This window comes from Dipodomys ordii, unplaced genomic scaffold (genome assembly GCF_000151885.1).
Source record: "Dipodomys ordii isolate 6190 unplaced genomic scaffold, Dord_2.0 Scaffold245, whole genome shotgun sequence".
NCBI lineage: Eukaryota > Metazoa > Chordata > Mammalia > Rodentia > Heteromyidae > Dipodomys > Dipodomys ordii.
Genome location: NW_012267461.1, coordinates 818655 through 842382, shown reverse-complemented (window position 1 = coordinate 842382; position 23728 = coordinate 818655). Strand labels below are relative to the sequence as shown.

General features: G+C 43.6%; 1 protein-coding gene across 1 annotated transcript in view; it reads left to right on the top strand.

Annotated features, from left to right (window-relative positions):
- Positions 1–23728, top strand: part of Elmo1 (engulfment and cell motility 1) — a 418449-nt gene that overhangs the window by 14399 nt on the left and 380322 nt on the right. The window contains 1 exon segment of the mRNA XM_013036055.1: positions 20615–20762. Within this exon segment, the coding sequence (XP_012891509.1) occupies positions 20685–20762 (78 nt within the window). The 5' untranslated portion in view covers positions 20615–20684.

The following is a 23728-nucleotide window of genomic DNA, read 5'->3' as shown; positions in this document are numbered from 1 at the left end:
CTTTCTTTCTTTCTTTCTTTCTTTCTTTCTTTCTTTCTGTTGTAGGGCCTAAACTCTGGGCTTGGGCACTGTCCCTCAGCTCTTTAGCTCAAGGCTAGCACTCTACCACTTGAGCTAGAGAGCCACTTCTGGTTTTCTGGTGGTTTTATTGGAGAGAAGAGTTTCACAGGCTTTCCTGCCCCGGGCTGGCTTTGAACCAGGATCCTCAGATCTCAGCCTCCTGAGTAGCTAGGATTAAAGGTGTGAGCCACCAGCCCCCGGCAGAGATACCATTTACTGATACCTCGACATAGTTTTTTTGTTTGTTTTGTTTTCTTTTTCAAATCAATGAGATGTAGTTAAATGATAAGGGCTAGTCTAAAGTAGTTTGTACTAGTAGTAGTTTTCACATTTAGAAAGTACTTCTGAAGTTCTCATCCAATAGCCCAGTTGTGATTTTTCTGCTGGGAATTTGTTTTGTTTTGTTTTTTTGGATCCAGTCGTGGGGCCTGAACTCTGGGCCTGGGCTCTGTCCCTCAGCTCTTCAGCTCAAGGCTAGTGCTCTACCACTTGAGCCACAGTGCCACTTCCGGCTTTTTCCTTTTGCTTATGTGGTGCTGAGGAATCGAACCCAGGGCTTCATGCATGCAAGGCAAGCACTCTACTACTGAGCCACCTTCCCAGCCCATCTGCTGAGAATTGGAAACAACTTCTTCTGGGTCGTTGTCTCAAACTTGGCAGTCTCCTTGATAGAGAGGTTCCTCTACACGGTTAATGGAGGAGGCATCTTAGCTTGGTGATTCATCCACCAGATGTTTTATCACTTTAGTGATTGTGACCTTTAGTAGATTGTACAATGAATATTAGCCCTTTATTGTTTTTATACTTGTGCCCATTCTTGGTATGGTAGTGACCCTAGAGGAGAGAGAATTGTGCTTCTAGTGGCACTTGATTATACCTTTGTCTCAAGGGAGGGTAAAAATGACTTCCCCAGTAACTGAGAAATCGAAGCTGTGCCCCTGAGGACAGGGATTTTTAGAGCATGTGGGTGGCCTTGGTGTGTGCTTGAGCTTTGTACTTTACCTGAAAAGCCACATTCCCCCCCCTCCCCCTCCTCCCGCCTTGTGTTTTCACCTTGTGTTTGAACTTTTATGATTGCTGAGATCCAAGTTTTGGCCATCAGAAAGGATGACTGAGATGAGAAGTTTGTGGTGCTCTGGCAGTTCCAAGTTGGAGCTTCTCTTCCTCTCTGACGGAAGAGGGCTTCCTGTGGAGCAGGTAGCTGGCTGGGCTTTTCCTTCCCTGACTGCTTTGGTGTTGGCTAATACTCACTAGGATGCTGGTCATTCCTGGCAAGCTCAGGTCCCTGCCGCACTTTAACCAGAGCCCTGAAGCACATTTGGCCATTGGTCAGTGCTCACTTAAACAATTCCTTTTATTTTCAGGTGTCCTTTGAAAACTCTCCACTCTATGAAGTTTCCCAGGTCCCTGTCATAGAACTTGCAATAAACATTGCCTGCTATGAGAAATTATTCAGCCAGAAGGAAGGTGTTTTTCAGGGATGGGAGCAGATAGGAAAACCTGTAATCATTTCCCAATTCAGTTCTAGACTTGGAGGTAAACCTGTGAGGCCTAAGACCTTTCTCTTTGGTAAAAACCTACCCAGCATTTGTCACCTTCAAGTGATAGTTGTCATTCACAGCTTTCAAATATAGAGGTATTTGGGTACCACCAGGAGATAATCCTTAATAAGTTCCAGTTGCCTTCACCTAGAGTTTACAAAAGCATCCAGTCCTTTGATAAAATGTTTTAGCTTCATCTGACCACCTTTAATATGCCACCTTCAAGAACTGAATGGGATTCACTTCTTGTGTTATTTTTTTCCCATCAGTGTGAGAGAAAAGCAAATATCCTGAGCTGTCTGGCACCTGAAAAACAGGATGTGAGCACAAAAGAGCCCTAGCTTGCTTTTCTTCCTCCAACAAAACTTGGCCAAATCTTGAGATGAGTGAAATGACAACAAGAAAAAATTTGGTTTGACTAAAGTTAGTTATTCTGGAAACAAAAATAAAGTATTAGGGCAGCATTAAAGCATTGCCTTGGGTTATTTTCTGTAGACAGTTAAGGCTTCAAAAATAAACAAGCAAAAGGCGACTCTTGGCCCAATTGGCTTATCATTGAGGTGAAGGCAAATGGTCATGTGTGAAGAAAAAGGATCATTACATCCCTGACTTTAGAGTCAGCATGCTTCAACACTGTAGCTGCTTATCTGAACTAAAATCCTTTTTCATCATATATTTGACATTTATCAGAATAAACAATAGATGCAGTCATATGAGGGTTCCTTGAATATCACTGAAATTTTGCATTTTATTATGACAGGCATTGATGATTGGTTTTAAGGACATAAAAGGAGACCCTTACTCCTTTTGTTGTGCTTCAAAGGGCACCAACCTGTGTTACTCTAATAGTTCTAAGATGGGTTTGTGTGAGGGGCATTATATGGCCTACTGTGAAGTGGGCTTTACTTCTTGTCTGAGCGCTCCTGGCCCAGGACCAGGTCTAGGTCTTGAACTGACTGAAGGATTCTAGAGGGATTTGCATGAGTAAGGGCAGATGTATTGGATGTTGGACAATGACTATTCAAGAGGCTGAGATACGAGGATCATGGTTCAAAGCCAGCCTGGGCAGGAAAACCCAGGAGACCCTATCTCTAATTAAACATCCACAAAAGCAGAAAGTAGCTCAAGAGGTAGAGCACTGGCCTTGAGCAAAAAGCCCAAGGACAGCGCCCAGGCACTGAGTTCAAGCCCCAGGACTAGCACACACACAAAAAGTCCTGGACAGTGTTATGGGTCAGAAAGATATGGTAACTTCTCCTTACTCACCATAAAGCTCACAGACCAAACTCCTATAAAATGAAAGAAATGTTAACTAGAGGAAAGCATTACAGATTCATTTAATCAAAGATTCATGTGGCACAAGTGCCTTTGGAAACGAAGATGGGAAGACCAAGGGAGAACTACCTGTTCTTATGCTTAGGTTTGCAGGAATGTGATTGGAACTGGTCTATGATGCTAGATGGACCATAGAGATCCAGAAGGGCCAGTCTGTTCATATTCTTTGTGACCTGTCTGTGTGGCATTCCTTCCTCCTGGGTGTGGGGACAGGACCCTCTACAAGGTAGGTCTTCCTAGGGGAGGGGAAGCAGAATGTCCTTCATAGATTTTATCACTGACTTGGTGAAGAGAAGTTCTAGTTTCTAAAACCTGCCCGAGGGAAGAAGAATTCTAGTTTCTATTACTTGCTTCAGGGAAATAGAAGAGACAGAGGCAGGAAGATGGGAAGAGATCAGAGAGACTTTGTGTCTGAGTCTACTTCAAGGCCTTCTAATCTCCTGGGGTTCATAGTACTCAGTATATGCCAAGTGCCTTTCTTCTGCATGTAACCTTCAGAGTCCACAGTATATGAATGAGTGATTCTGATTACCAAAGTAAATAGGACATGACTTCTATAGTCCCAGTGTATCAGCATCTGACTTACTATAACTGACTTCTTTTATTTGCATTTTTTGGCTGTACTGGGTTTGTACTCAGGGCTTCACACTTGCTGGGCAGGTGCTATACTGCTTGAGCCATGCCCCAGCCCTTTTTTGCCCTAGTTTTTGTGACTATTATTAATTTTGTGCTGGTCCTGGGGCTTAAACTCAGGACCTGAGTGCCATCCAGAGCCTTTTTTTTGCTCAAGATTCGTGCTGGACCCATAATTGGAGCCATAGCTCAAGGTGACTCCCCCCACCTTTTTTTTTAGTAGTAGTTTATTGGAGATAAAAGTCGCACAGACTTTCTTGTCCAGGCTGGCTCCGAAAAGAGATCCTCAAACCTGAGTGGCTAGGGTCATTAAATCTCTTGAGTAGCTAGGATTATAGGCATGAGTCACCAGCACCTGGCTGCTCTAGTTATTTTTTGACATAGTTCATGCTTTTTTGCCTAGGCAGAGCCAGCACTATGATCCTTCTATTTATGCTTCCTGCCTAGTGGGGATGACAATCTTGTGCTATCATACTCATCTGCTGCTGCTGCTTTTATTTTTTTTGGTCAGTCGTGGGGCTTGAACTCTGGGCCTGGGAGCTACACCTCAGCTCTTCAGCTCAAGGCTAGCACTTGAACCACGGCACCACTTCCGGTTTTCTGGTGGCTAATTGGAGATAAGAGTCTCACACACTTTCCTGCCTGGGCTAGGTTTGAACTGTGATCTTCGATCTTAGCCTCCTGAGTAGCTAGGATTACAGGCATGAGTCACTGGTGCCCGGCCTCAGCTTCTTTTGAGCTGAGTCTCACAAGATATTTTTTGTTGTTGTTTGTTTTTGTTTTTCCCAGTGCTTGAACCATGAACCATGATCCCTCTGACCACAGCTTCTCTGGTAGCTATTACAGGATTGATTTCTAATGGTACCATTAAAAAAAACAACTGAGTAACCTTTCATTGCACAAACGACATTCTGTCATTTAGTCTTTACTAATTGAGGGAAAGTGATGGTGTTTGGCCTTTTTTTTTTTTGTCCGTCATAGGACCTGAACTCTGGGCCTGGACACTGTCGCTCTGCTCTTCAGCTCAAGGCTAGCACTCTACCACTTGAGCCACAGTGACACTTCTGGCCTATTCTGCTTATGTGGTGCTGAGGACTCAAACCCAGGGCCTCATGCATGCAAGGCAAGCATGTTTTTGGCTTTTAATAATAAAGTTATTAAAATCATTCCCATTCAAGTCTCACAGCCCAATCCCCAGCAATAGAATTGCTATGTCATAAGGCAAATGTATATTCCATATTATTAGAAACTGATCAATCTTTCCTTTAAAGAGTTGTGTATTCTTACAGTAATACATGACAATTCTAGAGCTCCTGACATTGAAGTATGTATTCAATGAATACTTACCATACTCAAACTTAAATAACAGGCACAAATGAGCAATAGAAATATGCTGTGATTTTTGTCATATTGCTGATTATTTCTAATGTTATTTTAAAGGACTATTTAATTTACTGTATGATTTTTACCATAAATTACTAAGCCAGTTTCCTATTCTTGAACCTTAAGGTTATTTATAAAATGTTCTTATTGAAGGTAGGAATAAATTTTGTTTATAAATCTTCATGGATGGCAGCAAATTCATTATTATACTTAAGGATGCAGTATGCAATTACTTCTAACTCTTTGTAGCTACTTAAAAGCACATAGGCCTTACTAGCAGGTTCAGTGAAGGGTTGAGTTTAAATCCTTTTGAAATTTACATGGCCAAATTTGGTACCACTTTTGAGTAGATTATCCTAACGTCTTCCTAAGTGGGCCAATGAGTACCTGCATGACATCTTGCTTTTTATTTTTGCCCTTAAAAAGCTGTTTGAAGTCAGATGCTGGTGGCTCACACCTAAAATCCTTGCTACTCAGAAGGCTGAGATGTGATGATCGTGGTTCAAGCCAGCCCCGAAAGGAAAGTCTATGAGATACTTATCTCCAATGAATCACCCAAAAGCTGGAAGTGGAGCTGTGGGTCAAGTGGCAGAGAGCTAGCTTTGAACAAAAATGCTAAGGACAGTGCCCAGGTTCAAGCCCCAGGATTCTATCTGTTAATCTGTCTGTCTGTCTTTCTTACACACACGTATGCAGAAGTTATTTGAATCTGTGGGTCCCTCAGAGTTTTGTGCTTTGTGTGTATATGTGCATGGCTGAATTAATTTTTGCATGGAAAATTTTAAAATGGATATTTGAACTGTCAGCCATGTCTGCCCGATGATTTTTTTTTCTCCCAATTTCAGTCAGGTTTCCTAAACTTTCACTTTAAGCTGTGTAACTTCCCAGTGAACTCTCTTATACCTGAGTGAATTGATTTGCTATTTAGGTTCTTTGTCATAATAAGCTCATTAAGTGCTGCAACCTGCTCCAAAAAAATGTGATTATGGCAGTTTTGATTCCTTGTTCTAAGGCTGTGCTCTCAAGAGCTAGATGTCAATTAAGATTATTCTTTGTTAGTGGAAATAAAGTCATGTTATCTGCTTCTGAAAGCATCTCTCTGTTCCTTCTCTGAGGGTGAAAGGGGACATTCAGCTCACACAGAAGGTCAGCCATTCATTAAGTAGAAAGGTATAAAGACTGAAGTCATGAGAAGACTCCTATTGGACCACACTAGAAATTTTGATCCGAGTGGTGGCTTTTCTTCCTGTAGAACTATCTCTCAAAGGTGGTATTAGGTTCCACCACAGCATCAAGAATGGAGTCTTTGTTCAGCATAAAAATCCCCCATCAGGACTGATTCCTGTCCACAGAGTCAAAATCAAAAGCAAGATCAAGAATTGCAGTAGATCCGGTGTGAGTATGGAGTGGCAAGTGCAGCTGGGGGTTGGCATTGGAAACCTGAGCACTTCATTCTTCTCTGACAAACACATTGGCTGTCACAGCCAGGATTTGGTGCTTCAGTCTAAGCTAGAGGTGGCTTCTCTCTTACTCTCTCTGGCTCTGTGTGCCAAAGTGAGAGGAAGTGTCAACGTTCATTGCATAGACTTGGGACAGGCTTGATTACTAAGCTAGTTCATGGTGGGTTTGCATTTCCTCCTTTTTAGGGGGGAGAGGAAGACAGAAAACCTGGGTCAAGGCTGTGGGGAGGCCTGAATGAGTTCACAGGTGTGCACCGAAGGGTTTAACAGTTTCACTCATCGTCATCTCTACCCATGAGATGTAGGTGCTGCGATTTTTCTCTATTTTGTAGTGGTGACAGTGAAACTTGGGTTAGAAGACAGATCACCTGAGTTCCAGTCTGTGACTGATGTTTCATTCCTGCTTGCTAAAAAGGCAATGGCTCTTGGCTTTTTTGGTGTCATCTGTGGTTGCACAAATAGTAGTTCCCTAAAAAAAGAAGAGTAAGGAGGGGGCCTCCTACCTCCATCTTGTAGTTCTTCTTCTTTTCTTTTTCGGTTGTGGGGCCTGAACTTTGGGCCTGGGTGCTGTCCCTCCCTCAGTGATTCAGCTCAAGGCTAGTGCTCTACTACTTGAGCCACAGCACCACTTCCGGTTTTGGGGGGTTAATCGGAGATAAAAGTCTCACAGATTTTCCTGCGCAGATTGGCCTTGAAAAGCCATGATCCTCAGATCTCAGCCTCCTGAGTAGCTAGGATTACAGGCGTGAGCCACCAGCGCCCAGCTTTCCATCTTGTATTTCTTAGTGCTTCCTTCCCATGAGTCTATGCATCTGTTGACTTTGGCTAGCCAACAAATTTTCTGGGCTTCTGTTTGTGGACTATTCTATCTCTGTAAATGACATTACCATCTTGATTCTATGGAAGTCTAAATCTTGGGTCATCTTAGGTTGTAGAGTTTGCTTCTTCTCTGTTATCAATTCCTTTGGCTATAAAATGTTTCTCCAGTATATCATAAATCTACTCCTTTCTTTATCTCCAGTGCCATTTTAGTCCACGCCACAGCCACCAGTTGCTGTCTATTACTAACTTGTACCTCCAGGCTGTATTTTGTGTAGAACGGAAGTAAAATAAAACCTGCTCATCCTGAGTGAATCCTAGTTTTAAACACCACCTGCTTTGGCATTGACAGCCAGAATCTTTTCTTTTGCTATCTTGCCAATATGAAGAGTGTAGAAGTTGCCTTTTGTTTGAAAGCCTGAGGAAAGTATGAGCTGCTTTTTTTTTTAAGGTCCAAGATCAGGACTCGAACTCAGTACATGAAGCTTTTGCTCATTGCTCATGGTGCCACACCTCCAACCCCCAAAGTAAGATTCTTTAGTCTGGTAGACTCTGCTTTCTTTGTCTTAATGGGTCAGATCCATGCTTTTTGGATAATTAGATCCTAGGATCTGTTTCCTATTATTAATTGAGCAGACCTGTCAGCAGAAGCCCTGGGGCTCCCTACAGATCTGCTACCTCTCATTCATTTTCCTAGGTGAGGTGAGGGATATTGTAATAATATGATGATAACATGCATGGTGTCTTCACAATTATCCTCAGCAATCTAATTTTTCTTTCTTACTGTGGTGGATTTTTTTTTTTTCTCCCACAACAGAGTCGTAATCAAAGCAAATCTTAGCAAGTTGAGGCTTTGCTAGACCTGGAAACTGCTAACTAGAAATTTAAATGATCAGCATCCTGTTGTTAATGGAGGGGAGAAGAGAAACTTCAGTAGATTTTCAAAGGTGTTAAATCAGCAAGCTGCCAGTTGCTCCTTGTTTTTCTTTTACTAGCTTTTCATCTAGCTACTTCCTCAGGAGTGTGAACAAGTAAGAATTGGAAAACTATGGACAAGCTCTGGTGAGAAGAAAATGAGCTTGAGAAAACACATCCTTGCCAGTATGTTATCCATCCTCAGGATAGAAACCAGTGGTGAAGCAGCAACAGGATGTGATCAGTAGCTCTGGCTTGTAGAACATACCAGCAGACCCCATTTCCGGGGACAACTAGCCATTCAGCATCTGTGTTTCTATATAGATAAGTATGATAAGGAATTTCTGTACTCATCTGCAGATCTGTGGAGAAGCTCCCTCCCTCCCCCAACCCCTTTTCTTTTTTCCTTTTTTTTTTTTTTTTTTGCTGGTTTTTAAGCTTGAACTCGGCCTGTATGGAGTCCCTGAGCTTCTTTTGCTCAAGGGTAGCACTTAATCACCTGAGCCACAGCTCTACTTCTGACTTTTTTTTTTTGTCGTTTAGTGGACCTAAGAGTCTTGCAAACTTTCCTGCTTGGGCTGGCTTCAAAGCGCCATCCTAATACCTCAGCTAAGAGTAGCTAGGATTACAGTGAGACTCCAGTGCCTGGCCCTAAAATCCTTTTCTTAATGTTGACCCACAGATCTGTTCTCATCTAGATATTTGCTGTTATCTGGAGCTTTTTCAAAGGGTAGCCCTGGGTCACTGCTGATCACCTATATCCAAAAGGGTTTTGTCTTAAGACTTATTACACTAGACTTTGAGGGGACTCAGGTCAAAAACAAGAAGGAAGATATTTTTGTTACAGAGTTAGGGGGTGGGGTAATGTTGACCTAGTCTCTAAAGAGGAAAGAGATAAGCATAAACTAGCCAGGAGTGTGTTTTGTTTGCTTTGCTGGTAGGTGTATGGTTGCACCCAAAAACTAGAGGAATAAAAACAACAACAACAACAACAAAACAGTTGTCCAGCTAGGTCCTTGAAGTTCCCAGGATTCTAGCAGACAACCAAATCTTCAGAGGCTGAAGTCTCAGGTAATAATGCGTTCTATTTGCATATAACCCAGGCATATCCTCTAGGTCACTTACAATACTTAATACTATGTGGATTTTATGTGAACAGCTGATATATATTTAAATTTGTGGATTAAAATAATAATTTTTTTTTTTTAGTCTTTGCAGTCCATAGTTGGTTAAACTCATAGGTATGGAGGTGTTACCAGAAATTTAGGGCAATTAGGTTGACCTTGAGTGCCTGGCAAGATTGGAATAGTAAAGGTGATAGAGAAGGTTATTACAGGAGAAATATGGCTGAGAAAGAGAGCACATGGCACAGACATGGCCAGGGATGGCAGCACTTCAGCCCATCTCAACCATCTTTTGTCATTTTCAGGGTTATGGAGCCTGGCCTTGAGTTAAATAGGGGAGAATTGGGGTCAATGGAGATAGCTTTTGGATTGGTGTTTCTTCTTTCTGTAGTAATGCCAAGGATTTATCTCTTCATTCTTTTGTCTTTTTTCCCCATTCTCTCATAGTCTCCACCCTCATTTCAAGATTGGGCTATCAGTTTATCTTGCCACGTGCTGGCAGTGTAGGACTCAATTCCCAGACTGCCTGCTTTTTTTTTTTTTTTTTAAATTAGTCATGGGACTTGAGCCTCTGGCCCTGGGCTCTCTCCTTGAACTCTTTTTGCTCAAGGCTAATCCAGAGCTCCATTTCCTGTTTTCTGGGGGTTAATTGGAGATAAGAGTCTCACCGGCTTTCCTGTCTGGGCTGGCTTTTGAACTTTGATCCTCAGATCTCAGCCTCCTGTGTAGCAGGGATTACAGGTGTGAGCCACCAGCACTGGCTGGGCTTGACTGCCCAGGGCTTTTCTACTATTGCTGGCTTTCCCATGAGATGGTGGGGGTGTATCTTAGAGTCAGCCTTGAGGTTCTTTTGTTTCAAGCTGTAATTAGACCACCCTGTGAGTTAGACGCCAGAAATCCCTAGGCCACAGCCTTGCCAGAGCAGCCAGCCTGGAGGGGTGGGATGTGGTCAGGCCTCCCCTCTGTCTGCTAGGAGGAGTGCCTCAGATAAGAGAGGCCAGGTGTCCCTGTGCCAGGCTGGAAGCATGCCAGAGCCTGTGCAGAAACACTAGTAGGAATCCTGACTTACCCCATCTCCTTGGGGAGGAAGAATGTAGACCAAGTTGAGTCCAGATTAACTCCTTGTACTCAGAGAATCTTCCTGAGAGAAAAGGGTTCTGTCAGGGCATCTTCTTAGGCCATGCCTAGCCTAGTGGCTGCCTCCAGCCACTGCAAGGCAGGACCTCCCTCCTGGATCATGTCTTTCCCTTCCTGTGCAGAAGTAGACAGTGAATCTCAAAATTCCTAGCCTACCCTCCCAGGATCGTACTCCTAACCTTTACCCCCAATTCCTCCAACACTGAGGTTCCCCTAAACTTTTTGCACAACCCTTAAATCTCAGACAAAAACAATCTTCTATCTGAAAAGCCTCATTTCCTGTGCAGTGCTATGGTGCTTGCTGTTGTGTCCCTACAGTCCTTAGGGTAGGTTGGATTCCTGGGCAGATGAAACTGTAGATCTGTTTCTCTGCTTTTGTTCTTCCAAGTTTCCTATGTTTTTGGTAAAAACACTAGCCCAGGCTCTGCTCTACTTACAGCTTAATGATTTCATTGTCATAATTCTACCGTGAGAGTATACTATAGGGGTGGTAGGTTTGTGGGATACCTTTTCCCACCCATTATATGGGTCACAACAGGCGCTCCTGTTAAGACAAAAGAAATACTTGCAACACAAAAACAAGACTAATTTATATAGTCCATTTCTTTTTTCTTAGCATAAGGGTTTGAACCCAATACCTCATACTTGCTAGACAGGTGCTCTACCCCTGAAACCACTCTGCCAGCCTCTTTTAGTTTTTGAGACAGGGTCTTGCTCTATGGCTGGACCAGTCTGGACTGTGATATTCCTGTTTGTGCTTTTTGTGTTATTGGAATGACAGTTGCTGCCAGTGTTCCCAGTTATTAGTTCAGACGGAATCCTGAAAAAAAAATATATTTGGCCTAGGCTACCTCAAACTGTTATGTCCAGCTCTCTGCCTCTTTTTTTTTTAAAAGTTATATTTGTATGGTTGATATAGAGAGGGTTACAGTTACATGAATGAGGCACAGGCAGTACAATTCTTTTTTAACCTCTCTTTCCCTCCCATCCCCATCCATAAACTATCCAATTCATTTCCCACATAGAATCTAGTGAGTATCAGTGTTGTATTTGTTCAGCCTTATGTGCCCTTCCTTCTCCTCCCAAATATAAACACACTAACAAGCAAGACAAAATGAAAAGAAAACAAAAAGAGCAACAATGGCAACTAAAAAGTGTCTCTTGTTTCCCTGTCTTGGAGTTCATTTCATAGAATATTACTTCGTATGGTCATCTGTCCATAGCTGTTAAGCAGCTAAGATTACAGGTTTGAGCGACCCTGTACTTTTAAGGGAATAAGGTTTTTTTTTTTTTTTTTTAAGGTTTTTAAGGGAGCAAGAAGGCAAAGAATGACCTTTCTAGAATTTCCTAGATTTTATAACCAGCTTCAGAGGACAGGAATTCTGATTCTCAGGGGGAGAAGGATTCTGGTTTCTGCAGCTGGCCTCCAAGGTGAGAGGGATGAGGGGAAAGGGCAGGGGAAGGTCAAAGAGATGTAGCTTCTGAGACAGTTTCTGAGACCTTTACAGTGACCTTCAGGTCAGAGGTCTCAGCAGGCCAAACACTGAGCCCACAGGACTGACTGACAGCCTTTGCTCCACTTTTTTTTTCTTTCAAATTCTTAATTGTGATTAAGTGATTACATAATTTCCCAAATTTCACAGTATTGTGGGATAGTGATGCTTTGTTAAAGTCACAATCACATTCTAACTTTCATGGGGCAAATTGTCTATCATGGTCTATAACATTTATGAGTTCCCTTTGCTCGACTTTTACAGGTGAGGACAGAGGTCAGATGCATTATGCAACTTGTTGATAGTCTCAGAGCTCTGGCTCTGGATGTAGCAAGACCATGATGGACCCCAAGGCCAACCTCTGAGTCTGAGGAAAGCCTGGGATCCGTCAATCATTGAGAGAATGAGGCCCCAGGGACCTAACAGAGCGAACAGACGGCAGAGTTCAGTGCTGTTGTGTGCCACATGGTGTAGTGACTGTTGCCATCTGCTACCGGGAATTCTGTGTGCCTGGCCTGTCAGGTGCAAGCTGGTGATCCTCACACCTGCACTCCGAGTGCTATCCTGGCACTTCACGGCAATCTGATGCAATAATTTCCTAGGGCAGCCATTAGAGTTCTGAGTCTGCTGGAAAGAGTGGAGGAAGGAAGATTCACATATTGTTTTTTTGATCAGCAGGTTTGGAAACTTTGAGAGTGTTTGGCTGTGGGATGGTAGAAAGGCTCTCTAGTGTTGGCTGCGACTGTGTGTCTGGGTTTTGAGAGAGGGAATTGGGCCCCAGCTCTGCCTCTGTGCGTACATAAACCCTAGGGGACAGGGCCTGCTAGCAGGAGGGGACAAGTCACACACTATCACAGCAGAAAGAAATTTGAAAATCTCCAAAAAGCAGAACAAGGGAGGAAGTCTGTGCATTAGTTTCTGAAATAATGAGCTTTCCAGTTGCAATGTTGATTCCTGGCTTAGAGAAGGCTCAGACACAGGGAGGGGCCCAGCCCCTCAGTTTGGACTGGCTGCTGTGGGCAGAATTTCCCCAGGAGGCAAAGGAATCTGGATGCAGCCCCATTTTACCTCTGATCCACCCCACTCCATTTCTATTTCTATCTGGTGAGCTAACTCCACTGCTGGAAGAAAAGGCTGAAAGTTTCCTGGGCAAAGAATTCTGGATTAAAAAAATGCATTATTGGTTTGAATATTCCTTTACCTTTTCTTACTTTTTTAAAAAAAATCTTTTGTGCCAATATGGTGACTTGGACTCAGGGCTAGGGACCCATACCTTAGCTTTTTTGCTCAAGGCTGGTGCTCTTGAGCCATAGCTCCACTTCTGACACTTCTGCTAGTTTATCAGAGATGAGTCTGTTAAGAGTTTTCTGTACCAGCTGGCTTCAAAGCACAACCTTCAGATCTCAGCTTCTTGAGAAGCTAGGATTATAGACCTGAGCCATCAGCACCCTTTGTTTTTAAGGAATGAATAATTGATTTGTTCATTTACTCACCTCCCTGTCTGGAAAATACTGATCTGTTCTCCATACCACCCATGTAAATGAATGCACCCATATAAATGAATGAGATAGGGTATCTTTCTTCATGAAACTCACAGAGACCAGAAGGGTAAAGATGGAAAAGAGCTTTGGTGGGCCAGGATCAGGGCTCAAGAAGACAGCATCGAGCAGTTGTTTCTATCTTCAGAGGCGAGAGGTTAGAAATCCCTCCTAGGAGCTAGTTAGCTTCTGGCTCTAGATGGGAGATTTTTTTTTTTCCTTTTGGTGCCAATACCTTGGCTTGAACTCAGAGCCTGGGTGCTGGTGCTCTACCACTTGAGCTACCGCTCCATTTCCAGCTTTTTGGTGGTTAGGGATAAGAGTTTCACAGAGTTTTCTGCTTCGGCTGGTTTGAATCATGATCCTCAGATCTCAGCCTCCTGAGTAGCTAGGATTACAGGTGTGAGCCACTGGTACCTGGTGCCCAGCTTGGATAGAGTTTCTGAAACAGACCCAGAGGAGAGGAGAGGACAGGATATGTGGGGTAGAGGGAATGCTATAAACCAACCAGGGGCATGCTCAGGAAGTGATAGCCTTTGAGAAGGAAAGAGCCAATATCTGTCACCGATTCTTAGTGGTGTCTCAGCCCCTGAAGCCCTTGGAGAATGTTTTCTGCCTGGAAGTTGGGGAACAGGGCTTTGCAGGGGGCACTTGCTCTAGCTGCCTCCACCAGCAGTGCTACAAATAGATCGTTGGTGAACTTGAGAATTTCTCTGCCAGATGTGACTCCAGCTCAGGGCTGGCACACCATGGTGGGGATGGACTCTGGGAGGATGGCTAGCTGGTGGTTTCTTTGAGTCTGGCTGCAGACTGGCTCTGGGAGGTTTATATTCTGTGGATCCCAAGTCACCATCCACACATTTAAATCAGCAAGTGAGACACTCAGATTCCAGTGACCCCCAAATGCGAGTATTCTGCTTTTTTTCTTTTCATCATTTCTTTTTCTGCTTATCTGCCCAATCAAAGCTGCATCTCATTGAGTTTTTACTGTCTTCTCAGACTTGGAAAGTTACTCAGAAGTCTTGGGCTGATTTCCTGGAAACGCAGGTGATGAGAATTCCATGCAAGACTAAGGAACATTTCTTCTTTGCCACGTTCTAGTATGTTGTAGGCCAAGACTACTTTGTAGCTGTCTTTCTGAGACACAAGGGGGCAAATAGTCTCCAGTCATCATTTCCTAAAGTGTATCCTACAAGAAACCAGTGCCCTAGTGTTTCCCAGAGAGAATGAAGAACTTCTGCACAGATTCATTTCTGTACACATCATTACTTATAGACCCCAAGGACCCTCCCTCCCTCCTCAGCCCCCTCCCCCTCTTGCTCTGGTTCTGTGGCCTGAATTGAGGGCTTGGGTATTTCCTCTGAGCTTCTTTGGCTCAAGGCTAGTGCTCTACCACTTGAGCCACAGCACCATTTCTGGCCTTTTCTGAGTAGTTTATTGGAGATAAGAGTCTCATGGACTTACCTGCCTGTTCTGGCTTTGAACTGCAATCCTTAGATCTCAGTCTCCTGAGTAGCTAGGATTACAGGTGTGAGCCCCCAGTGTAGGCTTCTTTCTTCTTTCTTCGTCTCGTCGCGGTCTTTCATCTCTGAAGATGTAGACTGCCCTCCTGGATCTTCTTCTGTTCTTGTCATGGCTACCCTGTACCTGATAGAGACAGAGTCAGGGCTCAGCCCCATGTTAATCTCTTAGCACCTTCTAGTGTATAGGGAGCATGGTAACTGATAATGACCTTAGTTACTTTAGAAACTAACTGTCCTGTGAGAAGGTTCTACCTCATTTCATTAACAGATGGCTTAATATGTATAGTAAGGTGACACTGGGGTTTGAACTCAAAACCTTGTGCTTCCCAGGCAAGTGCTTCAACAGTTGAAGCATATCCCCAGCCCTTTTTTTGCCCTTTTTATTTTTGAGATAGGGTCTTGCTTTTTGCCTGGGTTATCCTGGAACCATGATCCTCCTAACATACTTCCCATATTGCTGGGATAATAGGCACACATCAGCATACCCAACTCTTTATTAATTGAGATAGGTATTGTGCACTTTTGCTTTCTGGGGCTGGCCTTGAACCATGATCCTGCTCAACACCATTTCAGCCTCCTGAGCAGCTAGGATTATAGACATGAGCCAAACTGCCCCGTAGGGTATAGACTCTGACTGTTAAACATGGAATGTCGAAACCCAACAATGTGAGCAGGACTGTTTTAGAATTTTTCACCCAACCTCTCAGCTCCCAGGAATTTGATAGCTTACCTTAGAAGGCATCATGATTACAGTGTCTTGCCAGCTGAAATTTGCCTTCTTTTCCTTTTTTTTTTTTGACGTATTTTATTGAAAAATGCTGTTCAGAGGGGTTACAGTTACATGAGCAAGGTATCGAGTACATTTCCTATTGAGCATTGTTGCCTCCTCCTTTGTTTTCCCCCTACCATCCCTTTCCTCCCACCTCCACAACTACCCTCTGCCCCACCAAAGTTGTAAAGTTTGTTTTCAATCTAGTGTCCTGTACATTTCATTGTTGCAGTGAGTCAAGCTGCATTCTTATTTAAGCATTTTGTTTTTTTCCCTTCCCCTGCCCAAATTAGAGAAGTATATATACAAGATGCAGGGCACCGACATCAAATACAGTGAAAACAGGGGTTATACCATGGGGGAGGAACAAACAAGGAAACAAATCACATGGTACATTATAAATATATTAGAAACAATAGCAAGAAAGAAAAAAGATATTTGTGTCCCTATCTTGGGTTCATTTCGCTAACATCATCTTATATGGTCCTATGTACATGGCTTTTGGCCTTTTCTGCTTGTCCTACACATGTAGTAGTTATTACAAATATTTTCCCCTTGTTTTTAGTAATGCTTGTTCTTCCATCTGTATAAGAACTGTGATGCTGTGTTGTCCACATGGATTCCTGTAGCTTACGTCCAGTGGGTAGCTGACATCATCCAGGGTGTCTCATTGAGAGATGCTGCAATGGATTCAGTTTCCCCTGTGCTGGTGATGCTCATGAGATATCAATCATGAAGCAGATGCCTGCCTGGCTCTGGATGTACAGTGAAAAGGTTCTGGAAATTTCTTTAGAGGGATCCAGGAACATTAAATTACAAGAGTCAAGTGCTGTCTGCCATTGCTTGGCAGGGGGAAGCCAAGGACACCTGGAGACAGGCATTCTGGCTGCAGATTTCAAAGGACATGTACATCTCTTACAACACTGACCAAGAACTAAGCCAATGCTGGTATTTCTTCCTGAGTCTGTTGAGACCATTGACGTGGTGGCAACTCTAAGGAGGATGGCCCTGACCCTTGTGATCTGTCTAGCTGGGGGTGTGGGGACCTTTGCTGCCAGGGGCCATTTGTATATTTAAAACATGATTCAGGGGACACACAAAATGCTGACCATAAGCAGAGGGCCCAGGGGCAGCCTGAGCAGCATGGAAGACATTTTTGTATTTGTATGTTGTGTACCAAATGATTTCTCAGGGGCCTTTGATAGAGGACCCATCCCAGTTGGAGGGTTTCCTGTCTCCCAGCCTTACATCGGGAAAGATGGCGTCTTTTGAGGCCGTTGAGGAGCAGTCAAAATGGGTGGCTGATGCCTGTTCATCCTGGCATGCATGGGTCATGATATTATCAGCGCTCGTAGTGCAATGCCCAGGGTACATGCATGTGCATGTGCATGCACACACATACACACTCACACCCTGAATTACATCCCTGGCTTTACATTGTGCCAAAAGTCATGTGTAGCTTCAGGTACTTAGGTAAAGGACTGAACAAAGAGTGGACTGGAACTTCCTATGTGCTATTTGTGCCTATGCCCTACTCCTGGCAGTGCCAGCTCAGCCTCTGTGATTGTTCTTGTGGCAGAGCTCTGTGATCTGCTGTAAGGAGGTGTGGCTAAGGAAATCCCAAGGAGGGGGGCTTCACTTCCTGGTTCTCTCAATGGTGGCTTTGTGCATTCCTGGCCTCTTCCACTCCTTGGGAGACCCAGGAAAGCACCCAGTCATCAGCACCACACCGGTTCAGCAGGTTTCCTTACCTGTCTAGGTGAAATGAAACCAGCTAAGAGAGTAAATGAACAATTGTGGGCTTTGATTCCAGGGAAGTTAGATGACCTATTTTGGTGTAATTTTAATGTTGTCTGTCCATTTGGGGGGAAGATGCCCAAAGTACATTTTGATTTCTGTTATTGGTCCTTTTGACCACTCTCAGGATCACTTTGCATGGCCTTCAAACAGTTCACATCCAATTACAGCCCAGTTTTTGGTCTAGGGGTGTTATTGAATTGGAATCAGTAGTCTGGCTAGAATCTTTTTTTTTTTTTTCTGAAAGTGCTCAGGTATTTTAGCAGGATGCTGCCTCTGCAGCAGAAGCCTGGTCTTTTGCTTGTATACCGCAGGGGAGACAAAACAGTTCCTACTGCTGGGTAGTCAAGTTTGGGGGATTATGAACAAAACAGCAGTTAGTGTTGCTAGGGCTAATCATTTCTTGAAAATACTATCCTCGAAAATGAAAGTTACTAAACAGAATGCAAACCTGGAAGGCTTTTGGTACAGTTTGCCAAAGACCCTCTGGAAATGTGTGCAGACATGACTTCCTTTTGCAGACATCACTAAGAGCCACTGGAGCGTATAGTAGTGTCTAGAGGTTCAGGAGTTGGTGAACCAGCCACTCTCTTAATGTATCAGTGTATTATTCTTGACCTGCCTTGCCTGGCCTCTGCACGCACCTATTTCAGGGACATGCCAGATGTGTTCCTGCCTGAGGACCTTGGCAAATGTTCTTCCCTTATCTAGAGATATGATTTGTCCAGATCTCCACAGGGTCTACTTCTTTGCCTCACCTAGGTTTTTACTCAAATGCTACCTTCTCTGTGAAACTCCCTGAGTTTTCTGTTCACAACTGCATTCCTCTTGTCCACTGTCTCCCCACATCTTCTCTGCCATCCCAGCCACTGGGATGGGCTGCAGCCTCCTTCCACGCTATGTTCTTCTCCATGCTCCTTCTTGCCATGAAATGCCTTGGTCTCCTGTTCTGCTGTCCGCACAGAGAACAGGCCTGGCGCCCAGTAATTATTTGTGGGATGAGGGATGGCTGCTGTTCGATGGACCTGCCCTTTCTGGTGATCATGGATTAGCTCACAGCAGGCTTCCCTGGCCACCCTGGGCTGGGGCAATGTAGCTTTGTTTTGGTTCATTTCCTTTTCTTGTCTGCTCAGCTTAGGTTGGTCATTTATGTCTGTGTAGATGTCACCCAGCTGCTGTGCCCGCTGTCATCTCAGTGATATCCAGCTGCCCTGCAGATCTGGGACAGAAACTGTTGAGGCTTACAGTGGTCTTATAGAGAGCCTTGTGTACAGGTTTGGTTAAAATCTTCATATAGCAATCAATTTCCAAAAAGTAGCCTTAAGACCCCCATAGAAAAGGCCAAAGATTTGGACAGTTCACAGGGAAGCATACTTAAGGCTTTTCTTCCATCTGTCCAGTCTCACACACAATAAGACAAACATGAGTTGAAAGAACAAGAGATCTATGATCTTCAGCCTGACAGTGGTCTCCCTCCATCTGTTGGTGAGGTTGAATGCATGCATGTAAGCTACTCTATTCATTGTTGGGGGGAGTATAAATTGCTAGAAACATCCTTAGAGCGACACTGGGAAATGATGATCAGAAGTTAAAAATGGTTACACGTGATAGCTCATGCCTGTAATCCTAGCTGTGCTGGAGTTTGTGATTAGGAGAATCAGATCCAGGGCAGCCTAGAAAAACAAAAACATTCACAAGACCCCATCTGAAGGGAAGAAGGGTTGGGTGTGGTGGTATGTGCTCCCCATCCAAACTACAATGGGAAGCCTAAAATAGGAGGATTGCTGTCCAGGCACAGGATCCAGCAAAAGGTGAAACACAATCTCAAAATAACAAGTGCAGAAACAAAATGTAAGGAAGGACTGGAGGCATGGCTCAGTGTGGTGGAGTGGATTGCTAATGATTGCAATCCCTGAGTTCGATTTAAAAACATAATAATAATAATAGTAGTTAAAACTGTACATATTTTTTCCACTCAGTGGTTTTACTTTGGGACTAGATTACACGGACACATTTTTACATGTGCCAAGTTATATATATATATGAGTTTGTGCACTACCATCTTGTTTAAAATGTTGATAGGAGAGAAGAAAAGAGAACCCCAGAACCACCCCGCCAGTGCTGAGATTCATGTGAGCTGTCTCCATGCTAGAGTTGCTGTATGGCAATCAAGGATGCCAAGATTCTCCTTCTGAAGTAGTGCATGAAGATTCAGAATCTGTAGTGAAAATACAAAGTAGAGAGTAAAGGCAGGGGAAATGTAATAATGTTTTGTTGTCTCTCCCAAGATCTTTCTAGAAGGCTGCATAAAGAATGAGCAGCTTTGACTAGCAGGAGACTGGAAGGCAGGGGCATGAAGTGGCTGGTGGCTAGGAGTATCACACTGAGGGAAAAGACACTGCTGTGCATCTATACACACAGTCACATGACTTTCATCAATTAAAGCTAAAGAAGTTGGCAGGCAATGGAGGATGAGGCCAGCTTCTTTGTGCAAGCAACACTAGCCTGTGCAAATCCAAGGTCTCTGCCGAATGCTGTTCCAGCCACATGAGTGCATTTTCCCCTCCTTGGAAGATGCCATTTGTGTGACTGGCCTTTGGAGCCTCTGTGTGTGTGTGTAAACTCCTGGGTATTTTTCCTTCCTCCTGACATCCTGGTTGCTGTAGTTTAGAGATCTATTTGTGATGCACAGAAAATTGCTTTAAATAACAATGGCTTCCTGGCCATGATTTCCTGGGCTGTCCATCCCTCTGGAAAGCGTGGGGTGGGTATTCATGTGTATGACTGGACAGACAGAGCAGGCTGTGGGACTCAGAGTCTGGGCCCCACTGCTAAGAGGTCACTTTCTATGCACAAGCCCCATCATCAGGGCAACATGTCCTGGAGACCTGGACTCATGGCATTCCCCCTCACTCCCTTCCTTGTCCCATCTTGGAGAGCCTGTGCTTCTATGGGTTGTGCCCCTGTGGGCAATAAGAGCAGCAGTTTCTTATGCCTAAACCAGGGGTGAAAACAGGAAGTGACGAAGCAGAACCCGCCCTGCCTTTACGCCCAGCAACTTCTCTTTCTCTTTGTCGTCCTCATTAGGTGTGGACACGTGGGGCCCTGGCCGGAGGATCCCCAGTGCCGCGGGCTGTGGATATTTTGGGGTCTGACCATGCCGCCACCGGCAGACATCGTCAAGGTGGCCATAGAATGGCCCGGCGCCTACCCCAAACTCATGGAAATCGATCAGGTTAGTGACCCAGACACAGTTGGGGCCGTGTGCTTCCTTCCTGTGTGGGAATGTTTCCCCTTTCTGACTCTGGCTGTGTTGACAGCACTATAAGATAGCAGCTACAGCGTGTAGTCCCTTCTCTGGCATTTGCAGAGAGCAGTGGATGGGTTTGTCCATTCTTCCCACTTCTACTGGGTGGTGGCTCTGCTCAGGGCTGTGTCTGCAGCCGTGAGCAGAGAACGCGGAATGGTGGATGTGAACCCTGCCTTGCAGGGACTGGGAAATATATATATATATATATATATATATATTGTTTTTAATAGCCACAATGTAAATGTTCATTGCCTGACTCTTTAAACTAATTTTTTTTTTTTGTGCCAGTAGTATGGCTTGAATCAGGGCCTTGCACTTTTACTTGGTCCCTTTGCCTTCCTCAAGGCTGCCACTCTACCACTTAAGTCATACTTCTGGCTTTTTGCAGGTTAATTGGAAATAAGAGTCTCCCAAACTTTCCTGTCTGGGCTGGCTTTGAACCATAATCCTCAGATCTCAGCCTCTTGAGTAGCTAGAATTTACAAGCATGAAGCACTAGTCCAATTTAATCATTCTTCACTTGTTGGAGAAGCAGCCAAATGAGCACATTGCTACTTGTTTATATTAACAGGTTTACAATGAGATTAACATTGAGGGACTCCAGTCTTGGATCCCAGCCAATTGTAAGTTTATTGCTAGTGTAAAATTTACTATGTGTTTGTCTAGCGGGTTGTTCTATGTGCATGGGACATTCAGGAAATGTTTACTGAATGAAAAATATCCTAAAGGTTTGTGAGAGAGGGTTGAACTGTGAGAGATCCTTTGGCTTGAGTGGTGCGAGATGGTCATGTGATCTGGTTCTCAGTCACTGTGGGTGACAGATGGTCTCAGAAGCTTAGCTTTGTCCTCCCTGGGGTATGCTGTGGGGAATGAGGGAAAGAAAGAGAGGTTGAGATTTAATATCCACTCACAGGTTTCAAAAAGCCTCTAATGTAAGATTCTAGATGGTTTTCTTCATTTTCCCAATTTGAATACCATGGTAACTTTATTCTTTATGGTCTCAATGCTGCTTCAAAATTACATGATATTTTCTTCCTGGGTATATTATCTGGTTGAATGCAGAAATCATATAGCAGGGTGAGAATTCAAAGGAATCACTAAATGATACAGGGCAATTTCTGGAGCTTACCCCTGAATGTAAGGAAAGGTATATCTCGGGGGAGGGGGGGAGAAGGAAGGGGGAGGCGTGTTGTTGGCAAAGAGATGTCATCAGCACACCAACATCACTTTAGTTTTTAAAAATTTATTTTCCTTTATTATATCTGCTGATGCTGTAATTGGTCAGGGTGGAGGGACACAGAAAGAACTTACAAAATCAAGTGCTAAGTTTCTTCAAGGAGAGAACTTTGAAGGACAGGGAACGATACCCATATAAGCGGGAAATGATGAGCACAAAGCATTCCAGTGTAAATGGAGAACATGTGCACCTGGAAAGAACTAATTAGAAATCTCAAAAGTGAAAACCTCTGCAGAAAAATAATTATCTAACAATACCTAACCATTTAAAAATATGTAACAATTTAACACAATAACAATTATTAAAAATCAATAAGGCACTTCATCATGAAGTGGATTTAGCCAAAGAGAGAATTGGAATTTTGGAGAATGTGAGTAAGAAATTGACCCAGAACATCACTGAGAGATAAAGGAATGAAAACTGTGAAAGCCAAACTGGGCTGAAGAGGAAAAGTTGAGTCCCAACCTGCTTTTCATTGGAAGTTCCACTAATTAAGAAGTGAATCTGTGAAAGCAAGGCAGTATTTAAATAGGCGATATTTAAATGTTTATATAGAATGGGGTGCTGAGGAGAAGATTTTCTTATGGTTAGCCGTGTTGAAAACATATCCAACTGTGTTATTTACCATCCAAAAGCCTGTGATAATCTGGATGCATGGCTCAGCAGACTTTGCACTTTGCTAAATTCAGAACTCAGCACTGCAAGTTCCAATCTCAGTACCAATAAATGAATGAATAAATGAGGCACTTTGCCTGTGTTGCTTCTAGTTTGCTTTTACAGCCACTCATTTCTATGACATTGTTAGCTCCTCTGTATCCCATGTGACCTTCCATTCAGTTAAGTCTTTGTGTTTGTTGCTCTTAAATACTTCACACAGTCCAATTACCATCTGCTTTCCTCACTAGCCACAGGGAGAATAAGGAAGAAAGTTTAGAGCATGGCCTCAGATTTAAGCAGCAAAACTGGAAACGAACAGAACAGGGAGGATGAGGAAGACATAACGTTAATTCCAGGTTGAAGTTCTGGCAAAGAAGAAGATGAAGACAAGGTGAGAAGTCAGCGTGATTTGAGATGGAGTTTACAAGTGGATACGCATTCACCTTGAAGTGGCCCAGGCCCCAAAGGACCACAGAAGAGTGGCATTGGGGGGATTTTGGTATTTGAAGTAAAACAAGCAGGAGAGGAAGGAAGACCTTTGACTTCCAGAGTAGATGGTGTGAGAAGTTTAGTGTTCACTTAGGAGTTCATCATGATTTATACAAATTATGGGTGAGAAAAGGTCATCTACTATTACCATAGTCATGCACATTGAACTTTAGATATTGTTTGTGAGGAGCTTAGCGAGCCTGGATCAGTGGCTACTGCTGGAGTCTCAGCTACCCTGATATTGATATAGGAGGATTACAGTTACAGTTTGGGCATCTAGTTAATAAGACCCTCATCTCAACAAATAAGTCCAGGCTTGTTGTTGTACACTTGTGATCTCAGCAACTTGGGGAACCATACATAGTAGGATTGTGATATGAGGCCATCCCCAGACAACAATGTGAGATCTGAAAAATAATTAAAATGAAAAATAGATGATTGGTATTGGACATGTGGTTTAAGTGGTAGTAAAGTGCCTGCCTATCAAGCACAAAGTCCTGAATTGAAA